The sequence below is a fragment of the Halichoeres trimaculatus genome, unplaced genomic scaffold, assembly GCF_033239565.1.
Source record: "Halichoeres trimaculatus isolate MK-OKI-2021-1 unplaced genomic scaffold, fHalTri1.1 fHalTri1_scaffold_5, whole genome shotgun sequence".
Classification (NCBI taxonomy): Eukaryota; Metazoa; Chordata; class Actinopteri; order Labriformes; family Labridae; genus Halichoeres; species Halichoeres trimaculatus.
In genome coordinates this window covers 8,799,230-8,820,561 of record NW_027437183.1, presented here as the reverse complement: position 1 = coordinate 8,820,561, position 21,332 = coordinate 8,799,230, and the positions used below count along the sequence as shown (strand labels likewise).

Sequence of the window (21,332 nt, the reverse complement as noted above, 5' to 3'; positions counted from 1 at the left end):
GCAGCATGACTGGAAACTCAACCAACCCACAGAGGAAGAAAGAGCAGAGAGGGGGAGAGACATGTCTGTGTTTACGTGGATCTGTGTGTGGGATTCTCCTGATGTGATTTGATTTCAGAGGAGGACTGAAATACTGTGATGCATCAATACACAATGTACAAGCTGTGACACTTTGTGAGTCATGAATGTGTGCACGGGTTTGACTGTACAGACAGAGAGACAGAGAATAAGAGAGAGATTTAGCAGCCGAAGTCGTAAAAAGAAAATGGCTTTACCTCATGAAGCTGTACTCTCACTTTGTTGTAAGCTTTCAGCCAGCGCACTTTAGATGGAGAGCAGGGAGGAGGGCCATCTTGGAAGAGGCTGAGAGAGATTAGATATAGGTAAATAAAAGGCCAAAGAGAAGTGAGTTAAAGATCAAAAAGTCAGCCTGTGAGTCTTTTAGTGAAAGTACAAAGTTCAGGTTTTTATGGTCTGATTTCAAAGAACACAGCAAAACCTAAATGAAGGCTTAGCCTTTGTTTATTTCCTGTCATCATTAATGTGTCCCTCAAGGTCAACTGTCCAGTCTTTTAATGACTTCAAAAGAAAATTTAGAGAGCACCAAAACATTTCACTTAACCCAAAGATAAGTCTAAAGACCTGGTAACAAACAATACAATATTAAATACAATCATTATGTAACACTACTATTGTATTGACCTGATGCAAGAATGCAAGAATGCAAGAACATTCAACAAAACATTTCTCAAAATTTACAAAAAATATTGCCATTCAATGTTTTTTGGAGTCATAAAATATTTGTGAAGTTGACTTTAAGGGCAACTTTACTTGAACTGATGAAGCCTCCTATTTAACTCAGATCAATTTATTTTCCACACAAATAATGTGGACTTATTTTTACATTAATAGCACATTATGACAATGGACAACACATAAAAGACTGCTTGGCATCCTACTTTTGTATGAAGATGGCCATTAAATCTGAGTTCAAAATTGTCCCCTTGGGACTTTCGGTTATGTTATGCTTTTCTTTTCCTGCAGGATACCCATGAAGTCCCCGGTGACCCATGCTTTCAAAGTTACAAAATACATTATCCCTTCCAAATCCTTATGGGTGCATTTATTAGATTACAAAACCACAGGAAAGCTGAATCTCCACATTTTACTCACCATATCTTGTTTTCACTTTTGTCATGGCTTTCCAAGACTGGTTTGGACAAAACATCCGAGGAGTCCTTCAAGTCCTTGTTGGAGCCAGGCTCTGGTAATGGATGCCGCTCTTTCTCAACCTCCCCCTCTTCCTCTTCTTCTTCTTCTTCCTCCCAAGTTGAGGGCTGACTGCGGATTGGGGGGCGAGGGTGGCTGGTGGGGCAGGTCTCTGGATCTCTGCGCTCCTCAGGATCAGAGCTGAGCTGGGAACTGACCGGGCTGAGGTTTCCTGATGAGTCAAAGCGGCTGCTTTCTGGGGGACTGTTAGCAAAGGAGACTGTTAGACAGCAGTGAGTGGTTTTATCTACAAACTCTACAAGACTACTTAAGGGTTAAATCGTTTTATTCCAAAGTTTGATAACTGCAAAACTGCCACTTAAAACTGAAGTGGTATTTAAAACAGATATAGTCATAATTATTGGAAGAGATTATTTTGATTACTTAAATTTTAAAAAGGAGATTTGATCCAGTTATATTCATTTTGGATTAAAACAATTTAACTTATGTATACACAAGGAACTGGAGGTTGAACTGAAGGTAATAAGAGCTCTTTATCACCAGATTGAGGGAAGAAGGCAACACAAACAGGGAAGACAAACAGAGTTCAGCACACTAAGCTTACTACATTTGGATAAAGCCAGAAACTACACGAGGAGAGGGCTCTGTCAGCACTACAACATCCTTACAACTGTTTTTTTTACTCGGTAGATTTTACATAGAAAATACCGTATTATCTTTAAATTCACTCGCAGTGCCTCTCACAGGTCTTCTTATGCATATACCATCCGATAGATAAATGCACATTGTCATAATTTTTTTAATAAGATTGAAACTAAAAGGTTAAAACTCCGTTAGAGCAATGGGAAGCACTTAACTTGGCTGATAAAAATCTTAAGTGGCTGACTGAACAGGACAGCACTCGATTATCAAGACTGCTAACAAGTTGAGTGGCTCCGGTCTGTAACCGTCATAATCAACTTTGCGCTGGGTGTGGGCCAAGTTACTCCTCACTCCTCACTCTTCCTTAAATTCCAGTGTCCAGCCTGTTTCCATAGTTTGCTCTCTAACACCATCATAAATCTAGGAGCTTTGTACGCACCTTAAAAGACAGACGCTAATAAATAAAGCTATGAAATCCCAGGACGTAAAGCTAAAGGTAATGAGGATGGGAAAAACAGAAATACTGAACTACAAACATCAACTGTAGTCCTAGATAAACTCTATGAGGAGAAATGAGGACAAGAGGACAGACGATTGGGGAACATATTCCTGTTGACTAGTATGATAAATGACTTTGCCATTTATCATATGAACTCTACTAGCCTTTTTGTGTCTTGTGTTGTCAGCAGGTCCTTTGGTTGCTCTGTACCCAAATCTGCACGTGCTGTGTCAGGCTTCTCCTTAGCCTTATCCACCTCACATGGGCTGATCTTTAACTGGGGTTTTTCTAAATCTTCAGCAAGGGACACTGACTGAGAGGGGAAGCCAGACTGTAGCGATTGAGCTAAAGTGTCACAGCTTCCAGTTTTTGAGGTTTCTGTGGGTCCTTCTGTATCACTAGCATCTGCACTTCCAGTTTCTTCTGAACCCGGGGAAGGTTTCTCTGATTCTGGTTCAGGTAAGTCTTCTGCAGGTTTAGGACTTTGTGGTGTGGGTTCATCTGTGACCACTGGGGGTGGGGTTTCAGTTTTGGGGGTTTCAGCTTTGGGGGTTTCAGTTTTGGGGGGTTCAGCACTGCCAAACATTGAGCCAAGTTTCATCCCAAACACTGATGAAGCAGAAGCTGGTTCATCCTTTCCTGTCTGCTTTTCTTCCTGGAAAATACCAGCTGAGAGGTTCTTAAAACCTGAGAAGAGACCACCATCTGACTGCTGTGGCTGTGGTGCCTTAGCACTGGTGGCTGCAGATGGAGAAGAGGAAAACAAGGATCCCAGTGATGATGTCCCTTCAGAGGCTGCAGACATAAAACCAAATTTAGGAGTACTTAAGCCTGGTATTTCAAACAAACTCTTGGTTTCAGGAGCTGGTGTCGGCTCTGTCTTGTCAGGGACAGCAGGAGCCTGCTCCTCTAAATGCTCAGTGTGCTCAACCTTCTCTGCTTCTTCCCCAGAGGGTGCAGTCTTTGTGGTAGATTCAGTGAGGGAGACTTCTTCTGCCTCTGATTTGTCTGGCCGTTCTGCCTCCTCCACTAGCCCCTTTTCAGGAACCTCGGGGTCCTCTGAACTAACAACATGTCCATCTTCAGATAAAGGGGGCTTCTCTGGCTGTGTTTTTTCAGTACTCTCAGAGACTGTTTCCTGCTCAGAGTGCTCCTTTTGCTCAGACTCTGTGGCAGGCTGTTGCTGTTCTTCAGGTTTGGTTGTCTCAGGACCTTTGAAAATACCAAACAGGTCATTGGTGATGGTATCCGCACCGATGCTACTGGTAAGCCCAAAGAATGAGCTTTTCTGTTGTGGTGGTGGTTGTTGTCGTGGCTGCTGTTGAGGCTGACGAGGAGCAGGTGATGATCCAAAAAGTGAACCAGGGGAACTTGAGAAGAATCCACCAACAGCTGATGGTTTACTTTGAGCAGCTGGGGTAGAAAACATGGACATAAAGCCAGAAAATGGAGCTGGTTCGGGAGGCTTTTGTGGCCCTGCTTGTCTTGGTCCAGCCATTCTAGGTCCAGCCATTCTTGGTCCTGCCATTCTTGGGCCCCCCATTCGTGGGCCACCCATCCGAGGTGCCCCCATTCTTTGTCCTGGGGGGCCTGGTGGTCTGACCATGCCTGGCCTTGGCTGTTGCTGCGGTGGAGGACTAGTTGGCCCCATTGGTGGACCTGCGTGAGCTGGAATGGTTTCTGAGTCAGAACCAACACTTTTACCTTCATCTGTTGATGTGACCACTGCAGCAGAGTTAGTGCTGTCCAAGGGCTTCTGCAATTCATCTGAAGGTTCTTTACTGGCTTCTCCAGGCTCTACTTTGGGCTCAGCTTGTTCTTTTGCAGCATCATCAGATGAAGCTTTCAGTTCTGCCTCAGGAGCTTTGTCTGATTCCTGATTTGCAGTCTCTGTTTTAACTGCATCCTGTTGGGTTTCTGAAGTAGGTTTCTCAGCATCTTCTACCACAGAACCCACAACAGTGGCTTCTTCACTAGTTTTTTCCACTGCTGCTTGTTCAACGTCAACAGCTTTCACAGGTTCCTCAGCAACACGTCTCTCATCTGCGAGTGTTGGTTGATCTTCACCTGCAACCTCTGGAGGCTCATCTGTTGATTTCTTGATATCAGCACCTTCACTCTGCTCCTTAGTATTGACTTCCAAAGGCCCCTCTGTCACTTTTTCTTCCATTGCACCGGTAGTTCCCTCTTCAGTTGCAACTTTCATGGGCTCCCCAGTTTTCTCTTCAGCTGGAATCGTAGTTTCTTCAACAACCTCTCCCACATGTTCTCCACAAACCACATCTGACACTTTTGTGTCATCTTTGTGATCTGATACACTTACTGGCATCTGGACATCTTCTGATTTTTCTGAGGGGCTTTCACTTGCAGCAATTTCACTTTCAACATCAGTGCTCTTAATTTTCAAGAGTTCTGTTTCAGATACAGGAACCTCTTTCTGAGAATCGACCAAATCTTTCACTTCTTCAGATTCTTTCTGAGCACCTGAGACCTCCTCACTTTCAGATTTTACAGCTTGTTGGTCTGGTGGTATCTCTTTCTCCACTTGATCAGCATCCATTTTTATTGTGTCCCCAACAGAAGCATCAACATTGTCTGAGGTACCTTCATTAGTAATTTCTTTCTCTGTTGTTGCCGGTTTTTCAGACTCCAAATGTGAATCTGAAAGGGGCTCTGCAAGTGCATTTTCCTTAGCGTCAATTGAGTGATTCTCAGTTTCTTTTGATAAGTCTTTAGTACCTGGAGTTTTCACTTGTTCTGGGGGGATCTCCTCCTTTTGGACAACTGGAGCAGTTGTTTCTGGCTCTGTCTTAGTTTCCTCCATGAAAGACATGCCAAACAAGCCAAATCCAGATTTGGGCTTGTTGCTATCTGAACTTCCACCAAGGGAAAACACAGAAGAGACTTTAAAACCCCCCTCAGATTCAGGAGGTTTAGGGGCTGCAGGTTCTGATGCTTGCTGGTTTTGTCCACCAAACATGGAAAGCAGTCCCTTTCCTGGAGGCTCTGGACCTCTTTGTCCCACTGGTGTAGGTGTTGGTCCAGGTGGTGGACCTCTAGGTCCAGTTTGAGGCTGGGAACCAAGACCTCCAAACTTGGAAAACAAACCTGCTCCTGGGGTGTCTTTGTTTGTAGCAGAACCCGGAAGGATACCACCAAATATAGAGGATCCTGTTGTAGGCGCTCTTGGTGGGGCAGTACTCCCAGGAGGGCCTCTTGGGCGTGGTGCTTGCTGTGGTGCAGATCCACCAAACATTGAAAACAGGCCTTTGCCTGGAGGTTCTTTGGGTGGTGGGCCTCTAGGCCTCACACCTGTTGGACCCCTTGGACCAGGTGGTGGCTGACTACTGGATCCACCAAACATTGAGAATAAGCCTTTTCCTGGGGTCTCTTGAGGAGCAGGTGGTGGTGGTGATGGATCTCTGGCACCTGGTGGAGATGGGGTACTGGACCCACCAAACATTGAGAGCAACCCTGTGCCGGGGGTGTCTTTGGCAGATGATCCAGGAAGAATTCCACCAAGTATTGATAATCCAGATTGGGGGGATGTCTGTTGTGAGGTAGCAGTAGAGCCACTGAAGGCAGAAAATAAGCTTTTTGCTGGTTGCTCATTTTGCTGCTCAGTTTCAGGCTTATCACTCTTGGCAGCTGAACTATCCTCCTTAGAGGATATGAATTCCTCTGCAGAAGGCTGGACAGGACTAGGTTCAGGTGCAGGTAAGGTCACATCCTTTTCAGTTTTGTCCTCAGGCTGTTGGACTTCCTCTGGTGGTTTCACACCCGAGGACGCCAGTTCTTCTTTCAGTGACAACTCATCAACAGACTGAGCTTTCTCGGGCAACACTTCTGAGGATGTCAGTCTGTCCTTGTCGGTTAACTCCTCAAGAGTTTGAACAGCCCCCTCTGGTGGTTGTGGCTCTGACGTTATGGTGTCAGTTTGGCATACTAAAGGCTTCTCTGCTTCAGGTTGCATTTTGTCTTGTGATGTTGAGTCACTGTCCTTGGGAGATGACTCTGCTTCAAGTAGTGTTTTGTCTTGTGAAGTTGAGTCACTGTCCTTAAGAGATGGCTCAAGTGGTGGTTCACAAACTTGAGTGATCTCTACTTCATTTCCTCTTAAAGGAACGTCTTCTGTTGTTGCACTTGTCTTTGTCAGCAGGCTCTGAGAGTCATGTTCATCTGGTTGTGTACTGTCTATTGTCGGCAGTGTAACTGGTGTCTCTGGTACCTTTGTTGTGACCTGCTCAGATTCAGTGATTGTTTGGGAGGTACTAACATCTGTGGTCCTCATCTCCTCGGAAACAATTGACGGTGCAACGGTATCACTTAAAGAGGCATCCTTACAGTCTTGCAATGATCCTGCAGTGGGGGTGATATCTTTAGAATCACTAACTTCTGTCATTTCAGACTTATTACATTTATCAGACTCATGGTCAAGTGGCTCTTCCTCTGGTGAGCTTGCTGCCGAGACAAAGATGTGAGGTAGTCTGACGTACTGTTTTGGCTCACCTTGATCAATTCCTGTATCAATAGGAGGTCCTGAGCTATTAATACCAATGTAAATTGTCCTTGGATGGCTGCTGTGCTCCTTTGTTTCTTGCACTGCAGTTGAGACCTCAACGCATCCAGTTGTGTCCACGTTTTCTGGAGCTGTACTTTGCTTGTTTTCATCCAGGTGTTGCTGCTGTGAGATGCCTGATTCATGAGTGGCTATCGTATCAGTGAGGGCAGAATCCTCTTCAGTGACTGCCTTGGATGTAACCGCTGGCAAAGTTTCTGATTGTTTCGCTGGTTCACCTTCAGTCATAATTTCTTTGGATGTCATGGTGTCTGTAAAAGGTACTTTATCAGATGTCTCGCTTGCTTGGCCTGAGATTGATGTGACCTGTGATGGCTCAAAACCAAACACTGGTGTCCCATCGGAGGGAGGGGCCATGGGTGATTTAATTGGGGGTGTTTGGGGGCTAACCCCACTTAAAACAGAATCTTTAACTTTAAAGTCTGATTCAATAATTGGTGATGGTGTTGTAGCCAACTCTTTCTGAAGGGCTGCAGGTATGTCTCTGGATAATTCAGATGGTGGCAAAGTAGTTTGTTGAACTCCAGGTGACAGTTGGTCACCAACAGATGTTGGTGTGCAAAGCTGCCCGCTTGTCACATCAGGCATTTTGGGGCTCAGATCAGCTGTTTCTGGTATTTGAACCACAGGGGTTGGGAGGCCAGTTGTCAATGACTCGTCACAAGACACTGGAGTTGACTTCAATTCAGATGTCTTGTCAGGGGAAATGCTCACATGGCTGACAGCAGGAGTTTGTGTCGGAATGCCTTGTACACCATGGTCCACAGGTGTAGGCACGATCTGAGTAGGATGGGGAATAACAGCAGCAGGTTTTGCAGTGACTGCTGGTTGTGAGCCACTAAATAATGAAATCAAACCCTGAACAGTCGAGTGTCCTGCTTGTGCTGAAGACACCTCTGGTTTTTGTTCCAGTCTTTGCACTTCAGCTCCAATGCTCTGGGTCTGATGACTAATCTTTATTTGTTTTACAGGCATAGGTTCATGTTGTTTGATGGGTCGCAGTACAGCTGTCTCTGATACATGTGGAATTGGAATCACAACACTTTGAGGCATCACTGGTATGTGAGATTGTTTTAAATCAGGTGCTTTTTGAAGCTGATGGGGTTCTTTTGTGAAGTTATCATTCGTCATGTCTTTTCTCAAAGCTTGTACATTGATTGCCTGTGGAGAAGGACCTGTGGGCTGTCTACCATGTGTTTGCTGTGTACTTACAGCAGGTAAGGACTGAACCGTCAAAGGCTGTGCAGCAGGAACGCTTGGGGATTTATTATAGAGTTGTTGGCTTGGCAATGGTGGTAATGCCTGGGCACTACTTGTCATTATCCTACGATCAGATGGACTTTCCTCAGGACTACCTTGACTTTCCACTGTTGGCTGCTTGATAAGAATTTTAGGTCTTGAGAAGACACCTTGCTGAGATAGATCTTTGCTCTGCAAGTTTGGTTGAGACATACTGGTTGAAGAAGACCAACCCCTTTCCAGGCCAGGCTGTTGGTATTGTTGTTGTGGGACTGAACTTTGTGTTTGAAGTTGTGGTATGTTTGAAGGCAGCTCATAATATTTGTTCTGCTCAACATATGCACCAGGAGCCTGTTGATATTGGTTAAGTGATGGCATAGAAGATGCTATATTATATGATCCCCAGGATGCTAAATTCTGCGATGGCAGTATACTTTGCTCTGTAATCCCTGAAGGAGGAACTGAAAAATTAATTGGTGCAGAGTACAGTGCTGTTTCTGATTGTCTTCTGCAATATGTTCCAGGTTGGCTGGTGTAATGTCCCACAGTAGGATAATCCAAACGTTGTTGTGGCTTTTGAACTGTATCATCTTTGGGCTCCTGTTGAGCAAGAGGAGGTGTATAGAGCTGTTGATGTATAACACTACCCTGAGACAAAGAAGGCACACCAGTCACAGACAAGTCTTTGGCGTCTTGGTGACTTATTATTGTGGTTTTATTTTGAAGATCCACAGTGAGGTCAACAATACCCGGTGTTGTTTTCTTTTCCAACTGTCTTCCTGGTTGGCTCTTTGCAATTGTTTCTTTCTTGGCCTTTTCTTTAGTGAAATTCATAGGTTGTCCATCCTCAGGTAGAGTGGTATTACTTGAAACGGTAATCTGAACTGTACTTTGGTTATCTTTTGAAGAAAAGTCCATTGGCCTAATTTGTTGTGTATCTCTAAAAGTGGTCCTAGCATTAGAGAAGGTCTCATTTCTGTGGTAGGTAGATATTTGCTTGTGCAGAGTCTCAGTTGTGTTGACTCTACTCAATGCTGGTCTTCCATTTTCATGTGCGGTCTGCTCTACTTTGAGTGATACACCAACAGAACCATTCATACTGGCTGATGGCAGGTTTCTGACCAATGACACAACTCCATTTGACACAGTGTAACAGGGTATTTCAGACTGTCTCCTCTGTGGTCTTGGGGACATATCTATGTAACTTTTTATGGAATTGGCTGGTGCCGATGCTCTTTGATCATTTTGAGATCCACCATATCCATAACCTTTTTTGATCATCTCCTGTGCTTCCACCTGTGACTGTTGCCTTGAAGGTTGCTCTTGGGAGAGACATGTTTCCACTATCAAAGGAACACCAGCATAGTTTCTCTGAGCATATGTATAGCTTGATGGTTTCATCCGTACCATTGATACCGGATCAGTATCATTTATGACTCTCTCTGATTTACACAGCTTTGTTGACATATCTAATGTGCATTTGACAGAGTTTGCCGGGGCGGAGAGTGGGTGAGGTTTTGTTATTGACTGTAATGTTCCATTGCTCACTGTCATGCAACTGGGAAGGGGTTGGTGCAGAACAATACCAGTGTTTCTAACTGGAGTTCGCTGCTCTTGCACAGCCATTACACTTTGAGGTTGCCTGTTGCATGTTGTTTCCAGAGCTGTAGGTTCAACTACCAGAGGAACACCAACAGAATCCTTTCTGGCAAGTGCTCTTGCACTTGGTTTATTTGTAAGAGAAAGAACTTCACCTGCACTGGACTTGTATTCTGGCATTGTTTCACTCAGATTTGCTTGGAATGGCTTGGGTGACATATCCAGTACTGCAACTGTGCCAGGTTTTGTTGAAGAGGCTGATGACTGTATAGATGTCTGATTCAGCTTGGCAAAGACGGATGAATTTCTTTGCTGTGAATGTTGATGACTCAAAGGAGAACACAGGCGAGTTTGGGTATTATTCTCAAGCTTTTGTAGTGCAGGAGAGACACTCAGAATTTCACTTTGAGGTTCTTGAGAAGGAATATCAACAACAAGAGCTACACCAACAGAATCCTTTCGTGCAAGTTCACGGGCACTCGGCTTGCCTCTTGTTAGTGGTATAGCTTCTTTGAGAGTTTCATCTTTTATGACTGTTGGAGACACCTCTTTCAATCTGGCAGAGGATTTAGAACTCATGTCTAATGTGGCCTTCACTGCATTAGCTGGTGCTGTCGCTTGATGGAGTGTTTTACCAGCATCAAGGGATCCAGAGGACCGACTCAATACAATTTGCTGTCTTGAAAATATTGCTCTTCTGTTACTTGATGCAACCTCCTCTGTTGGAATGAAGCGTTTTTCTTGGTAACCTGTAACATTGTGAAAACGATGTTCCTCAGTAGGCTGTGAATGGATGAACTCTGTTTTTTGACTCTGAAATTCCTCCGACCCTCTTCTGTATGACAAGTCAATTGAGTTAGGCTGGCTAGGACTTGTGTCCACCTCTTCAAATACCAATGGTTTTCTCTTTGTCAGCTGCAGGGCCTCACAGACGGGATCCCCTGATGGCAAAGCAGCTTGGGGAGTCTGCTGGACTTTTGTCTTGGCAGACATATCTAAAGTGGCTTTAACTGAGTTTGCTGGAGCTGAGGTCCCCTGGGAAGTGTGAGCCATCCTGCTCATTGACTGATTGGAGGTTAGTGAAAGAGTTGCTGTCCTGCTTTCAACCTGTCTCAAACCAGCTGCAGCAGTAAGCATTGTTTGCTGAGTCTGTAGACTTGCATTGAGTGAGGAATTCAGTCCCTGCCCCTGGTGGCTCATTCCTTCTCTCATAACAGGGCTTACCAATGGTGAGGCACATGCAGATTGCAAGGTTGGCCGGGTTTGACCTCCATCGAGGTTGGATGCAATGCTAGAGTTTGGAGTTACCAATGGGCTGCTTCTTGCTGATACTGTTATATCACCGTCTGATCTCCTTGCTGATTGATTAGGTGATACAAGAGGTGATCTGGAAGCAACTCCTGCTTCATGTTTCCTAGAGGCTGTAATATTACTTTGGCTTGTCTTAGTTATAGAGGTAGTAACAGAGGTCTTAAGTGTTTCGATATGCATTGCAGAAGAGGCATAGCTGACTCTGATCTCTATACTTGACTCAGATTTTCTGTGTTGACTATAACTGGTCTGAGATACTGTTTGGAAAACTTGAAATGTTGGACTCTGTTGTAATGTGGCAAAAGCAGGGTACTTCGAGGTAAGGCATCCTTCCTCAATTTCTTTTGTAAGATCTACAGCAGTTCTGGTCTCATCAGTCATGCCCATGTCTTCAGTAGCATCCATCTTGCTCTGTTTGGATTTTTTCAGCTTGTACTTTGTGAAGTCTATGACTTCCTCTTTTTGTGAAGGGGCTGCGCTGGGTTCTGCTGACAGCTTTTGTTTGACATTCTTGTTTTCATTTACTTTGGCAGAAAAATCCAGGACTTTATTGCCTAGGTGAGGGTCGTTGGTCTTGCCAAAGTTTTGAATTTTCTTGTAAAGGTGCGCATCATTATATCTTGATGAGTCTTCATTTAGTATGTGTAATTTTGGTGCACACTCTACAGATGTATCTTTTGGTTGCTTTTCAGACAGAGAAGTTGTTTGTTCCTGGGGCAGAGGACTACTGGCTTTGCTACTGTCATAAATCCCTGTAACTGTGCTCCCTTTTGCTGGAGGTAACACTCTGGGTTGATCTGCCTGAGATGGCTGCCTTGCAAGTAGAGGTCTTCGCGGGGAAACAGGGGACACTGGCACATTTGTAGTAGATGTAGTTGAAGGAGTCCTGACAGAGGTTGCATCTGCAGGAAGAGCCGAGGAGGCTTTGTCACCTGTTGGTGGTGTTGGCAGTTTCCTTCCTGGTTGCACATGCACTGGGATTTTTGATGCTGTTTGTGTCTCGGGAGCATTTCTGGAAATCCCTGAAACCACACCTGACACTGCTGTTGATGCGGCAGGTGTTGATGAGGTCACCCCGTTAGCTTTTCTTGCGTCATTTTTTGAAGTCACCCCAGTTATTCCACCAAAGGTTGAAAATATGCCTGGCCTTTGTTGTGGCTGTTCTGTAGGTTTATCATCCACATGTGCAATCCTAATTTCAGGAATTGTATGTCTATTTGGTGAGGTTTGCATTCGTGGGCTCCTTTGAGGAGGAGCTGAGGGGAGTGTCTGAGCATCTTTTGAACCTTGATTGATCCAGTACGGCCCTCCATGCCCCCCTTTCAGTGACTTCAAGGTAAAATCTGCAGCTTCCATTGGCTCCTCCTGATAGCTACAAGTACTCTGCACCGCCTCCACCTTGATCTTTTTAAGCTTGTACACAGTAAAGTCAACAGGCTGATTGACTTGAGCAGAAATGGACTCCTGAAACATCTGAGAGAAACTTTCCAAATTCATGTTCATTATTTTTTCTCCTTTTTTAAGAGCTGAGGTCAGGTCAACAGGTGCATCTGGAAGCACTACTTGATTCTGCTGCTGACCTGGGATCCATAACCCTTTCTCTTCCATACAGAGGGGAATTTTGAAACCACAAAGGGTCACTTTTTCCTTTTCTTTTTGTTTCAGAAGGTGAGCTATATTCTCAGTTATATTTCCAAGAGTTTGAAGGTCCTCTGGTGCTGCACAGGCGTAGAGGTGTCTTCCAGCTCTGTCTGTCAGAAGGGAATAAATGTATTCCTCATCTGTATAAACATAATATCCACAGTCCCCAGTATCGGCTGGCCACCACAAGCCTTGCTCCAACAGTGAAAGCCACTGTTGGTACCACTCAGAATCTCCAAATAGCATTTCATCCTCTGCACATCCTGCAGCTCCTGCAGAGCTGCTTAAATCCATAGCCCCACGAGTCATGTCTACTGGACCCTTTTTTGTTGCAAGTTGTTTCAAAAACTCAGTAGCTGACTTCAAATCAAAGTCTTCATTTTTCACATGGCCACCAACAGCACAGTTTTCCACTACTTTGCTGAATTCCTGTACGCTGCACTCTGTAAGTGACTGACATCTATTCAATCGAGTCTTTGGTTTTTCCACAGAAAGATTTAGAGCATTACCTCCTGCAATCCACGGTTTAGCTTTTCCATCAAGATCATTCAAATGCTCGCAGCTACTCCAGGGTTTCTTGTCCCTGCAACTCATGTCAAACAAAACAAGATCTTCATCTGGCTCAAGAAAGCGATTCCTGTGCTCAAAAAGGTCGGTTGCAGCATCCCTCCAAGGATGGGAGGGTACATTGAAATTATGGATGTTCATTTCTAGAGGATTTAACCATATTTTGTTATCCAGTGGGGGCGCTCTGGCTGTCGTTGATGGGTGCCCTTGACTTGTCGGTGGAGGAACCCGAACTTGAGCAGCAAGTGCTTCAGCGAGGGCATAATCATTGAGCTGCTGCCACAGAAGAGCCTCTATGAGACACTGGTGCTCGTAAAGATCTGGTGGTATAACTCCATGCTCTGTAAAGTTATAAAGAAGATCTTTGTAACCATACTCATTTGCTGTTCCATACAAAAGACGTTGAATTTCTTCAATGTAACGATGGGTTGGGGAAATTGTAGGATCTTGCCAGGCCTGTGATTGCACAGGTTCTTTGCTAGTATCAACAGCTGTTGTAGCTGTGACAACAGTGCTTGTGATTGCTGCTGTGCTTGAAGCGATATCCTCCTTATTCTTTGGTAGTAGACGATCAAGAAAGCCTTTGTCAGTTTCCTTTCCAGAAGCAGGAGTGCTACTGTCACTGGGACCTGGTTTGAAAATGCTGGACAACAAACCAGGAGAGGTGCTGGTTTTTGGCTCTTCCTTTCCAGGCTGAGAGGCAGCTTGCTGCTGTGTCTTTGGTGGCTCATCTGTGGCACCAAAAAGACCAGAGAGAAATCCTTTCTGTGCAGGACCTTTAACATCCTTCTCTGTTGCCCCATCTTGAGAGGAATGCATCTCCACTGGTTTTGTTCTTTGAATGTGTGGCCGCCCTGGTCCACCACGAGACAGACTCTGTTGCTGAGTTATTTGAGGGTTCCTTTGTTCAGGAGCTGAAGCGGGCGGATCCACAGAACCTGAAATTTTGTTCATCAGGCCAGAGAATAATCCCCCTGATTCAGGCTGCGCTGAGCTCTGCCCAGGCTTTACAGCTTGTTGACTTGCAGGAGCAGATTGAGTGGATTGTTGCTCCTGTGCTTCATTTTCACCAGACGCAAGCTTTAGAATACCTGAAAGCAGTCCTCCACCTTGACTAGGTTGTTGGGTTGCTTTTTGCTCTTGACTTGCCATTTTGCCCACCTGCGGCTGTTGCTGAGGTGCTGTCTGACCAAACAGACCGGACAAGAATCCCCCTTGCTGAGTAGGTTGGGAGGGTTGTTGACCAGCAGATTGAGCTGGTCCAGAAACATTAGATTTATTTGCTTGTTGAGATCCTGTCTGCTGAGTGGGAGGGGGTGATGGTGCACTATCTGATGGTGCCAACTTATTTAAAAACCCTGACAGCAGCCCACCCTGCTGGGGCTCTGGTGCAGCAGCAGCAGCAGCTTGTGGAGGTATCTGGTTTTGCCTCCGCAGAGGCTGTCGATTACCTTGTTGGGCTTGCTGTTGGTTTGGATGATTGGCAGGAGGTTGCTGAGGAGCAGGACCTGAGAAGAGCCCTGAGAGGAAGCCTCCCTGATTCTGTGGTTGTGGTGCCGGTTTAGGGCCTGTTCTTTGTCCTGGTCTCTGATCTTGACCTCCAGCTGTAGGCTGTGGGGTACCTGCATCTGCTATTTTGTTTAGAAACCCAGAGAGCATCCCTCCAGGACTGCTGGGCTGCTGCTGTGGAGGGACTTGGTTTTGTCGTTGTAGGTTTTGTCTGTTACCAGGTGGCTGATTAGGTTGGGGTCCAGATGGGCCACTCTGCTTTTGCAAAGGTTGGGTTTGGTTTTGGGGACGCTGTGCTGTGCTGGCAGGAGCAGGGTCTTGTCCCCCCATACCAAAAAGACCAGAGAGGAAGCCCCCTTGTTGAGGGGGTACTTGCTGTGCCGGTTTTTGGTGAGCCCCTTGAGCACCAGGCTGTGATTGTGGCTGAGGTGGAGCAGGAGTAGGCTCAACAATTTTGCTGAAAAGTCCAGACAGCACATTACCTGTTTGTTGGTTTGGCTGTGTAGGTGGTGCTGACTGAGGTCCTTTGGGTGGCTGGGTTTCTGTGAGCTTCAACAAACCTCCAAGGAATCCAGAGGGCTGAGGGGGTGAAGCTGTTCGGCCAGGTTGTTGTTGCTTGTTAGGCTGCTGATCTGAAGCTAAAGATTGTCTTTGTTGTTGGTTGAGTTGACCTGGAGGGGTTTCTGTTGAACCAAGTTTAACCAACCCTGACAAAATCCCAGTAGACTGAGTAGGAGGTGTAGCCCCTTGACTCAAGTTTTGTTCTGGCCCTTCAGCTTTCATGTGATGCTGACCAGCATCTGGGTGTGACTCTTGAGATCCTGTAGACCCAACAGAATCTGTAGCTTTTTTCAAGAGCCCAGAAAAGAGCCCACCAGGAGGTGGCTGAGCAGCAGGAGCAGCTTGGCCTGACTGCCCTCCTGGCTGTGTAGGCTGTGGTTGATTTGGAGAAGCAGAAATGTTGTCAGAGGCGAGTTTCAAAAATCCAGATAGTAACCCACCTGACTGTTGTGTGGCGGTATTCTGTTGTGTTTGAGGAGAGGTATTAGAAGGTGATGAAAACAGGCCAGACAGTAGCCCACCTTGCTGAGGCTGACCTCCTCCTCCCTGTGCATCTTCTGCCGGACCAGTTTTCAATATCCCTGAAAGAATTCCAGGTGCCTGCGAGGCTTGTGGTTGGGACCTGAGAGGATCTTGATCTTTAGTTGCAACATCTCCTTCTGAATCCATCTTGTGCATCAAATCCTTGTCAGAAAGTGTATGCTCTGGGGACAACTGTTCACTCCTTTGGATTTCTGGGGCTCCAGGGACCATTTGTTCAATATGTTGCTCAGTTTGACCACTTGGTTTGGTAAGCACCACAGTGGGAGTCACTTGAGGTTTTACAGGTTCCTTAGCGGGTTCACTTGGGGCTACCTTAAAGAGGTTTGAAAACCAGCCTGTCTCTGTATTTCCTTTCGGTACACTTTCAAGTAGGGCAGCACGGCTTGGAGAGGGAGTCCTTGCAGGGCCCGGGGAAGGACTTCTTGATGGGGTGCTGGCATCTTCACCAGTTGCAAACTTAAGAATCCCAGAGAGCATGCCTCCTTCTGGCTTTGGCTGGGGCACTGGAGCAACATTTTCAGAGGAGAAAAATGGGAGTTTGAGTTTGCTGCCGAGGAAGGACTCCTCGGCAGGTTTGGGGTCAGGCTGGGACACAGTCTCTGGAGGAGCTGTTGATATCAGAGTAGAAAGAGATTTCTTAAATGGACTGAAGAACCCAGTTTCTTCTGCACTACCCTCAGGCTGTGGTTCAGACTTTGCAGACGGTCTTCTTTGCTGAATGTCCGGCAACTCACCAGACGACTCTGTCTCTGGGAAAAGCTCAACTGACCCACTTCCTGTGTCTTGTGATAGCTCAATTGAGCCGCTTCCAGTATCTGGCAAAAGTTCAACTGATCCACTCCCTGAACCTGGTTTCATCTCTCCTGATATCCGTCTTTCTGTTCGGGACCCGTCTCTACTTGGACTTGCAGTTCTGCTCACGGACTGAAGAGACTCAGTGCTGGCTGCAGATACACTTCTTTGCTCTGATGGCTGAGGCGACGGCTCTCTGGATGCTGGTGCACTTGAAAAAAGTCTTAAAGGACTAAGCTTTCCAAACACAGACTCCAACCCTGACTGGGGTTGGGCCGCAGGGGTTGCACTTGCTTGTGACGTAGCGCTAACATTTGATGGTGTTTGGACTGTGTCAGCTGGCCGATTGGCTTCAGGGGACTGAAATGGCAAGAGAGACTGAAGGGAGAATTTCTTCTCTGTTGTGGGCTCCTGAGAGGCAGGAGGAACTATGGCCACTGGGGGGGATGTGCCACTACTTTTGGGAATAAATGAAAGCAGCTTTGAAATGCCAGACTCAGGTTGGGGTGACACTTGAGGGGTAGGCTGATCTGCTGCAGTGGGACTGGTGGTATCTGCGGCCTCAGTTTTAGGTTTTGGTATCAAAGAGAACAACTTTGAGATACCGGATTCTGCCTGTGCTGGTTGAGGGGATGTAGCAGTGCTTGTGGCTTCTGCTTCAGTGGGAGATTTGGATCCAGTGATTGTACCAAATATAGAGCTCATGGCATTCTTTACGCCAGCTATGCCCTGTTCAACAGCACTCTCCTCCTTCACTTCAGGTTTCACTTCACCACTTCCCTCAGGCTGCCGATCTTTAGCATCAGTTGGCAGTGCTGGAAGTCTTCTCCTGATTGGTTTGGTCTCATAGTTGTTGATCTCCTCCTCTTTCACTGCCAGGTATTCAGACACTGAGTGAACCAAGTTCTGAAGTTCATCCATTGCATCTACATACTCATCACTTGGCTCCTCTACAGGAGACAACAGGTCCTGCCCCCGACCTGTTCTCCCTTTGCTTGAATAACCTTGTCCTCCAAAAGCAGACACGTACCTGCCAGGGTAGTAGTAACTCTCATATTCATACACAGCATCCCCCTCCGTGAATGTCAGATCATCTAGCTCCTCCTCAGATCCAAAGGAGTACTGCATTTCATCTGACCCCATCGAGCCATACTCACTCCTCCCTCTGATGCGTGCTGCCTCCTCCTCCCGAGCTGCCTCCTCCTCACGGAAAGCAGCGTAGCTTTCAAGTGTGTCCTCCAAAGCAGTTTTTGCCCACAGCCTGGTCTTGTAAAGAAGACTTTCTTTGTCTGACTGTTGGCGCTGCTGTTTGATAGAAGGAATTATATCAATTTCAGGAGGGGAAGATTCATCCTCAAAGCTTCCAGCCTCCTTATAAACTAAACGGACTTCTCCACTCCCAAAGCCATGCCTCTGTCTGCGCCTGCCAGTCATCCCATCCTCTCCATCACACTCGACTGTTTGATAAAACCTGCTGCACTTCGACTCACAAGGGTTGTCACTGATGCGGTAGATGATGCTTTTATCTTCATCCTCCCATATTTTCTGCTCAGCGTCCAAGTAATCATCCAAGACTCCCGACTCAGGCACTTTGTATTTACTCTCCCAGTCCTCCACACCCATACCTGAGTCAACAGGGATTATTCTAACCCCACCTTTACTGTTTGATTGCCTTGATTTGAGAAAAGAAAAGTGCCATGCAGGAAGCAGTGGGTGCAAAGAAAGAAAAAGAGAAACATTAAGCATTACACAGAAATCAAAACAAGAAATCATGCGAAGAAAGTTTTGAAGCAAGCAAAGAAACAGACAATGAAATAAATCAAATGTACAAGAGGTTAAGAGGTGTTGAGATCCATGCTGATCAATGAGATCCCAATCACCCCACAAAACAACTACATTGATGAAGGATGCAGATGTTGTGTGTGTTGCTGAACATATATACACCTGCTTGAGAGTGCGTCTGGTGTTTGTTTACCTGGGCCCCCTCATGTCTCTGTAGTCCAGTTCATAGCTTTGTATCGAATCAGACTCCCGGGACAGTGTCTGATGCTGGACCCTGCGTCCAATCGGATACTGATGCACCGATGAGTTTGTCTGGGGGGTGTTGTGGTAACGTGGAGGTCTGTTGCCAGTTTCGCTGCGATAATCACTATCCCGGTCATCCACGGCGCTGTCATGGTCATCATAAGCTGGGCGAAGAGGAAACACACATTAGAGATAGAAGCCAGGTGAAGGCGAAACAGATTTGGTTGCAGATATTTTGTCAGCCATCAAAGAGTTCATTAGAGAACTTTTTAAACACAAAATATAAAATTAAGGTTGAGTGCAAACTCTAAAGGGTCAAACCATCAAAACAAGTCTACTACAACTCTGCAGAGAGAGCAAGGCCCAGGTAGAGTTGGAGTGAGTACTTGATTGAAAGGTTCTCGGTTGATGAACCTTGATGAATAGATAGATCATAAGCACTATAATGACGAAGATCAAGTAGTGCCTGTTTGGCCTTGTTGTAAGCCTTGGTGAGACCATAAGAGACTATAACTCAAAAGTTTATGTTGATGGTTGCTCTCCTGTTTTGTTTTCTTATCCACTGGGCAGCTTTGGTGCATAATGTGTATTGTTCTTTTGCTGAGTAAGTTGCAATTTTGGTATGATTTTTAAAAAAGTCAAAAATTTTCCATGAATTTCCTGATTTGCAGAGATAAAAAAAGGATTCAGCTCATTAAAATTATCCATCAAATCAGGTCAATATCAAACAGGAGGTATTTGATGAAAGTAACAATCTATGAGTGGATGGTAGCGCTACCCTGTGGACAAAGTGTGTCGTATATAATCTCCTGTGCTGGACTGGTTATCCAGATTTTAATGGTGTGCTAAGATGAGGTTGATATTTGAAATTTTTTCTATAATTGGGACAAAAGTAAGCTGGGTTATATGAAAACCTAAATTCTGGATGATTCGTGTCTAAATGGAATGTTTACCTACAGGGCTCAGGTTATATTTTAGTTTTCCTAAGTGGAGCCACAAGTTAAAGCTTGACTAAAAAGCTCCCTCTTGTGGTGGTAGACATGCTACACAAGTATTATGAATGTCAGACTGACACCGACACAAAACACAAGAAAATGGTTTATTTAACAAAAATACAATATGATTGAAAAAAGGGAAAAAAAAATCAACAAGCTGACACAGACACATGTGAGCATGTAGTTTGATCAGGAGGGAAATAAAAGGTAAAATTTTATGTTCAACAAACATAAGAAACACGGATCAAACATGCAGAGGTCTGTCTTTGAAAACGAGGGCATGACAAACTCTGAAGCATGCAGACTGAACAGAGTGAAAAGTATGAAACAGGGGGAATAAAAACGCCACCATACGTACTCTGCTGGTCACTCCATCCAAAATAACTCCAGCTGCCTGGAGACATGAAGTGTTTGTAGAATTCAGGAAGAAAAGTTAAATTTATTAGAGAAAACTTAAACCAGTGTTGGGTGAGGGTGGTTAGATGTCACGTGATAGGGCTGAAATACCCAGAGATTTCAAGATAAAGAGATTGATGGACATCACAGAAATGAGATCCAAGTGAAGTGATGTGATAAAGACACAAAGTACAAAAATCTGAAGTAACTGTCAACACTAATGCAAAAAATCAGCAGAGAGAAAAGTAAATTGTGGATAGCAGGGTCACAAAAAATCCTTGTTATTCTTTATTACCCAAAGCAGGAACCAAGTATCTGAGCCAAAATCAACCAGTACACGAAACGAGTAGCTGTTTGGATTCTTTCCACTGATGAAACACAAGGAGGAAAGAATCGCCTTTATTTCCAATTTTAAGTCTTAACTCAACACATAAAACCAACACATGACCCACAAAACAAGCTTAAAAAGACAAATGAGGATGTTTTGTGTGTCATGACTGAATTGTGTTTCTATACTCACAGCACTGAGAGGGAACTGAAGCCATGCGTCTTCTCTGGACCTCTTCCTGCAGTGGATACTACCACGTGAAATAATGCACAAAAAAAGACAGAATAAGAACAAGTGAGAGGATTAGTGAAAGAAAACAGAATTTGAATCATAAAAAAAAGTTTAAAATAATAATAGCACAATCACAGAATTAATCACAAGTATCTGTGGTGTGGTGATTTTTCCTACAGATGGCAGCAGAGAGCAAACATGAACTTCAACACCACAGAGGAGGGAGGACAGTGGCCCTGTAATCAGGGAAAACTTAAAGGCTGTGCTGAAATGGATCCAGATAAAGAGTCTGTAGGTCACAGGTCAGCAGCCTGTCACAGGGTTAACACATAAACACACAACCAGCCATGTACACACCCGCTCACATGGGCTGTGCTGAGTGACCGATTAACCTGATGACTGCAGCCAGCGTGCAGCTTGGTACACTTACTCGTCCTTGCAGATTAAGTTCTGTGCATGCTGGCCATACATCAGACAGTTTCAGGTCAGAGTCAAAACACCCACACAAGGTTTTTCTTAACTGCTTACTTTTTTTTTTTACCTTTTAGCCCTTGTCTGAGCCTTCCCAGTCTGAAACATGTTTGAAATGAACAAATTCAGGTCAGACTACCTCTGATGGACTAACCAATTAGAGGAGCCGACTGG

General features: G+C 45.2%; 1 protein-coding gene across 1 annotated transcript in view; it reads right to left on the bottom strand.

Moving 5' to 3' along the window:
• Window positions 1–21,332, bottom strand: part of unc13ba (unc-13 homolog Ba (C. elegans)) — a 224,964-nt gene that overhangs the window by 144,336 nt on the left and 59,296 nt on the right. Inside the window, exons 7-11 of the mRNA XM_074669684.1 lie at window positions 20,649–20,706; window positions 20,091–20,126; window positions 18,688–18,901; window positions 1,174–1,473; window positions 276–363 (exon numbers count right to left, since the gene is read on the bottom strand). Of these exons, the coding sequence (XP_074525785.1) occupies window positions 276–363; window positions 1,174–1,473; window positions 18,688–18,901; window positions 20,091–20,126; window positions 20,649–20,706 (696 nt within the window). The remainder of the gene's footprint in view (window positions 1–275; window positions 364–1,173; window positions 1,474–18,687; window positions 18,902–20,090; window positions 20,127–20,648; window positions 20,707–21,332) is intronic.